General features: G+C 43.3%; 1 protein-coding gene across 1 annotated transcript; it reads left to right on the top strand.

Annotated features, from left to right (window-relative positions):
- Window positions 1–1,889: 1,889 nt before the first annotated feature.
- Window positions 1,890–5,725, top strand: LOC118605533 (histone H2A type 3). The gene is given in 5 exon segments (XM_036225075.1): window positions 1,890–2,117; window positions 2,202–2,285; window positions 5,291–5,517; window positions 5,519–5,649; window positions 5,652–5,725. Coding segments are annotated over 5 exon segments (744 nt in total).
- Window positions 5,726–6,157: the final 432 nt, after the last annotated feature.

The following is a 6,157-nucleotide window of genomic DNA, read 5'->3' as shown; positions in this document are numbered from 1 at the left end:
GGAGCTTGGCACCAGCCGGCCTTACTTCCAGGGACAGCTCGCCACCTCATCAGCTGTCTCACTTGAGCCATATTTTCTTCAGCCCTTTGCTTTCTATATGTAAAATGGAGTTAATAATAGCGCATACTTGAAAGGGCTGTTGTTAGTACTAAGTTGAATCAAATATTTATTAAGAGGTTACCTAGCTCATAATGAGCTGTGTAGAAATGTTTGTTAAATCAACTCTATATTTTTAAAGTAAATAGATAAAATGGTTAATGCTAAAGCAGCTCAGGGGACCTACAATCTCCAGATGCCCGATGGACCTCAGAGGACGAACTTGCATATAGAAGGCACTGCTTGTGTTGGTATCTTGAAAGCAAAGTGCTAACTGCTCTAAACCAGGTGAACCATTTTGTCTACTGGGGACACCGCTACATCCCCTGGCCAGTTTGGGTAATGCCATGGATGGTAGCCAGGTAAATGACCTGCAGACCAGAGCTTCCCAAACTGTAAAGTGCATATGAACGTATTTAAATGCAGATTCTAACTCAATACATTTGGGACGGGGCCCAAGATTCTTCTGCATTTCTAAGGAGCTTCCTGGGTGACAAAATAAATAAAAAAATGAATTCATTACACCTTATATTTCTATCTTGGAAGTTAACATAATAAGGGAACTTAACTTTGTGTATATAGGAATTAATTTAACAAGGAACTGGTGACTTCTATTGGAAACAATAAAACAGGCTCAGATTGGAGCCACTTATGCTAAGCCTCATATCACCAAACTGAAACTTAGCCTTTTTTCAATTTCAGCTCCCTCAGAAGTGGAATCTTAAACCAAACAATTAGAAATTGCCTGATCAGCACTAGTGAGGTGTCTGCATGGGAAACCTCTGCCATCCCTTAAAGGAAAGCAACTTGCAATACTTAACCCACTTTGCCTAGTTTGACTTCCCTGTTCCTGCTCCCTTTTGCCTATAGGCTTTCATTTTATACAGCATCTCAGAACTCCTTTCTATTTGCTAGACCGGATGCTGCCCAATTCAAATCAATTTTTACCCAAATAAACATAAAATTTATAGTATGTCTCCTTTATATTTTACCAGTTTCCATAAGCCCATGTTCTCATAGATAATTAGAGAACGTTAATAGTATCTAACCTTGGGGGTATTAGGAGACTGAATGAGAGCTCACATATCAAGCACTAAGCATATAGCTGTCACTTCAAAGGAGTTTGTAAGGACTAGTGTTTTCTCTGAAATCCAGTCAAGTCCTCCCTCTAGTAAGTCTGCCCTGTTGCTACAATTCAAATGTCAGCACCTTAATATATCTTCAATACTATGTCCTCAGTTTCTCAAAGCATCGTTTGTTTTTACTCTTGAATACTGAAAGGAATTTATCTTTTTGGCCTTTGCGGGGTTTGGGGAGATGATGAGAAAGAAATGGTTAAGGAAATTGGAAGCAGCCATGAGAAAGAAATGGTTAAGGAAATTGGAAGCAGCCATTCGCAGTCCCTCGCTTGAATAAGCATCAATTTCCCCTTCCTTGGACCTTAAGCCTCTGAAAGAAATGCTCCCCTCTCCCTCCTCACCCCCCACCCCCATTTGCAGTCTATCCAAATAAGGTGCAGACGCGGGTTAAACAGGTTATTTCCTTTTCAGTCATTTTATTATTTTTTTGCTGTAGCTATCCATGGTGAATAAACAAAGACACTCCCACGGGGGACAACAAAAGTTTTGAATCCGACTGTTTGCAAGCCGGGAGACATACCGTTGGACTGGTTGTACTATTGTCCAACAGGAAAGAAGGATCGGCATCTGCTATTTACATAAATTCCTCGGGCAGCGCTCGGCTGGCTGTCCAATCAGAGTGTAGAGATTTGGAGCCTTCATTTGAATATGGAGATGATAAATAGCACTACTTGCACCACATTCCGTTCCGTGGGTCCCATTCCTGCCTTGGTCCGCTTTTTGCCGGTGGCTGTTATCCCGTACAGTAGCCTTCTCGTTTGGCTGTGGCACCGAAGAAAGGCTCCAAGAAGGGCAACACTTAAGGCACAGAAAGTCGAGAAGAAGCGCAAATGCAGCCACGAGGAGAGCTACTCCACCTACGTGTACAAAGTGCTAAAGCAGGTGCACCCGAACACAGGCATCATAAACTCTTAAGTGAAAGACGTGTTCGAGCGCTTTACCAGTGAGGCCTCCCGCCTGGCGCAGTACAACAAGCCTTCCGCCATCACATCTTCAGGGGTGCAAACGGTCATGTGCCTGCTGCTGCCAGGGAAGCTGGCCAAGCATCCCGTATCCCTGAGGGCACCAAAGCTGTCACCAGTATCCAGCTCCAAGTGAGACGCTGTGGCGCCTTGAAATCCAAAGGCTCGTTTCAGAGCCACCTCTCCCAGCTGAAAATGGAGCGTGCCGCTTGATCTGCTTGTATGTGCTGTTTGGTCAGAGTCTTGGTGGAGCTGCAGTGTGCCACGTTGGGGGGGCTGGGGGGGCGGGGGGGGGCGGGGAGGGGCGCAAGTCCTAGAACAGCAAAGATTCCTTCTTTGCGGCATGTTTTCCACGAAAGACCCAGTCGATTAGCCTCGGCTCCAGCCGCAGTCTAGGAGAGTGCGGCCCTACTTGTCGTGTGTGTGGACCGGTCGGGTGTCCGGTCCGCTCATGGCAAGCGCCAATTCCTCCATGAATGCCTCATGCCAACCTCTCCCCGTGACTCCTCGTGGGTCAAGCCGGGGTGCTCTGGGCGTGACATTTGGTGAGAGCCCTAGGGGTTGTTCCACAGCCCTGGCAGTGGCGCTTAAGGCCGTCTTCGTGACCAGCCATCAAAAGCTTGTCAAAAACATTTCCGCAACATTCGAGTTTAGGCACCTTATGAGCACTAGGCGTTCCTGTCTGAAAGCAAAACAGCGGGCGCACATACTAGGCTCATTCTCAGCTATAATCTTTAAAATTGGATTTTTATACCCAAAACATGTATACTTTTTAACGTAAATCTAGTAACCAGCAAAAGAGGCTCTTTAATAAATATAGCTTTAAAAAAACTTAGTCATATGCAAAGCTAGTATAATATTTCCTGTGTGATATTTAATAATTAAATCATGCATGCCTGCCTGGGGCCTATGTAGTCATTACTTAAAAACACCAGTACTGATGACTCCCAAACCAGGAAGAACACCCAACCTCTTAATCTACCCTCCTGAGCCCAGTCTGCCAACGGGGAAACGCCTCCTGAATTGGTGGCTCTGATCCCTTAGGTGGACAATGACCCTCTGACTTGTGCTCCCTGGGAGGTCATACCATCTCAGTGACCACTATGCACTGGTCAACATTTAACTTATGACACAACAAATTTATGTCTTGCATTTGTAGTTTCTTCTTAAAGTAACAGTTTTCCTTTCTGCAAAATCCATGGTTTACTCCACTATTAGCAAATTTGACTGGAAAGTGCTGAGATGGGAAAGGATAGTCTTTTAAATGCATGTCAGAATGGATACCAGCAAAATGCCTATTCCAGATCATTAGGAAGAATTTTCCTTGGTTATTTCAGACCCAGAGAATGCTGCCATTGAGTCTTAAGATTCTCTTATCATCTACACATCCTTAATATTTGGTGAATTTTAACTTTCAGTTTAACATAATACTTAAGATTTCTTTGTAGTAATGATATAGACTTGTGTTCTGTATAAAATTTCTATTTTCTTGATTACAAGATCTCAATAGGACGATAACCTTGCCCTCTCAAGATTCATGTGGGAGGAGAGGGCCAAATCCGGCCCATTCTGCACCTATGCAGTCCACACTCAACTGTTTGGCAAGTAGAGGCAGACTTTTTTACTTCAAGCTAACTCTGTGTGTAAGAGGAGCCAAAAAGAATGAGAAACTTATTGATGTTTTACATTATCCACAGCAAAATTTATTTTTATAGAATTGTATTTGGGAATTAATATAACGTTCATTTTGCTTCTTGATCTAATTTTTTGTACTAAGCAGTGATGTTGCCTACTGTTGGAGACAAGTTTCATTTTGTTAAACCTAGATTTTAAGCTCATTAAGGTAGAGAATTACGTGGATCTGTGAGACTAGCTTCATGTGACTAGAAGTGGTGATTAAGATACTGACTCCAGATCTGGTAGAAGGTTGAGAGCTTGAAACCAGATCCATGTAGTTTTGAATATTAATTTGATATCTCTGAGAATTAAGTGTTGACTTTTGATGACATCACTGCTTAATTGTTGGAAAGCAAAGAATGAGTAAAACACCTGACAAAATTTCCATTCTTAGGTCTTTATTTTTGGAAATACCTGTTTCAGAGCATATGTCTATAAAATAATACAAAGGAAAAGAAATACTGCTGTATACTGCTTTCATTGTAACCATAGCAATATTATATGTGCCCATGGTTTTACGAACTAATTGAAGCAGAGAAGGAGGGAGGGACAACCATCCCTCTAAGAGGCAGATTTTATTAACATTCTTTGTTTCATAATTATCCAAATTTGTCTTAAAAATTGTATACTGTCCAGATGATTTTTTAAACACTAAGTTTTGGTCATCTACACGTATTTTTAAATATCAGTTTACATACTTTTTTGGTGGGGAAAGGTGGTAGATAAAACTGTCAAAAATATATATATCTTACATTAGGGTGAAATTCTAAGACAGAAGTGGAATACAAACGAGTTCAGGGCCACCTAAAATATCTTGCTGTTATCAAATAATTTGATCGTATAATTTATAAATTATGGTACCAAGTTGATATTCCCAAAGGGCCAATGTGTGTGTCCATTTTGTTTTTTAGCATGTCATATGGTGGAATTTCCACCTTTGCAACTATTTCAACTAACTACAAAAATATATCAAATGCCAACTTTAAAATGTGTAAGGTTTTAAAAATTCTTTTGGAGTGGATCCATGCAGGAAAAAGGAATTGGAGCCCCACCCGCCCAAACTGCCTCTATTTGTTTCCTTTGGAGACATGATTTGCAAAAACACGTAATTGAAGAAACAACGACTAGAATATATCTGTCCGCAACAGTTAACTATGGCGTGGAGCAACCCTATTTATGTGTCTTGTATTCAAATCAAGAATAGAAGTTCTCAGTTTCTGGTAGGCTCAAACTCTTTGCAACGTCATCACTGGAAAAGTCACATGCAAATTAAGGGATGGCGACTTCTTTTCTGATTGGCTATCGTTGCCATCCAATCGGACGGCGCTAGCTCATCTACCTCCGGTACTTATATAAAGGACTGGGGGCCTGGCAGCCTGGTTCTGGTTCTTGTGTTTTTCAGAATCTGTCTGAGAGTTGTCAGGTCGCGGAAAGCAGAATGATAAAGCGTGCACCAAAGCGAAGTCGCGCTCGTCTTGCGCAGGCCCTCAGTTTCTCGTGGGCCGTGTTCACCGCTTTCTCCACAAGGGCAATTACTCGGAGCGCGTGGGCCCTAGCGCTCCTGTGCACTTGGCAGCAGTATTGGAATACTTGACAGCCAAGATACTGGAATTGGGAGGTAATGCGGCCCGGGACAACAAGAAAACGCATCATTCCTTGCCACCTGCAGCTGGCCATACGCAATGATGAAGAGATCAACAAGTTGCTAGGTCGAGTGGCCATAGCTCAGGGCAGCATCCTCCCCAACATCCAGACCGTGCTGCTGCCCAAGAAGACAGCCACCACAAAGCAAAGGGCAAGGGAAGCTGCGGAGTGGGCCTGGAACGGCCTTGCGCCGAGGGGACTTGGTGACACAAAGGCTCTTTTCAGAGCCGCTCACAGTATCCAGAAAATAGCTGCATTAGCGTATTCTTGTGCAGGAGAAGGTTGGGCAGCGCCTAGGCCACCGCGGGCTCCGGGCTTTGCTGCAACGAGTGCTACCCGGAAGTGCCGCCGCCGTTTGCGGAGAGTCTCGCTCCAGCTGGCGGGATTTCAATCCCACCCGCCCCCAAGGTACCAGTGGTAAATTATAGTTCCACAGTGTCAGTCGGTCACATTTAGACATCAAGTATAGACTTTTAATCGTGTTAAATACTCGTAATCTTTAGAATGTGCCGTTTCGTTCTGATAAACTGCGATCCCCGTTTTAAATGTAAGTTGAGGTGGTAGTTTGTGGAGATCGTAGGTAGGGTTCATTGGAATTACGATCAGATTTATTGGGTTGGAAATTCTAAAATCTTGAGG

Source organism: Rousettus aegyptiacus, unplaced genomic scaffold (genome assembly GCF_014176215.1).
Source record: "Rousettus aegyptiacus isolate mRouAeg1 unplaced genomic scaffold, mRouAeg1.p scaffold_m13_p_7, whole genome shotgun sequence".
Classification (NCBI taxonomy): Eukaryota; Metazoa; Chordata; class Mammalia; order Chiroptera; family Pteropodidae; genus Rousettus; species Rousettus aegyptiacus.
The sequence above is the reverse complement of the archived record's forward strand: the minus strand, read 5'-3'. Positions and strand labels throughout refer to the sequence as shown.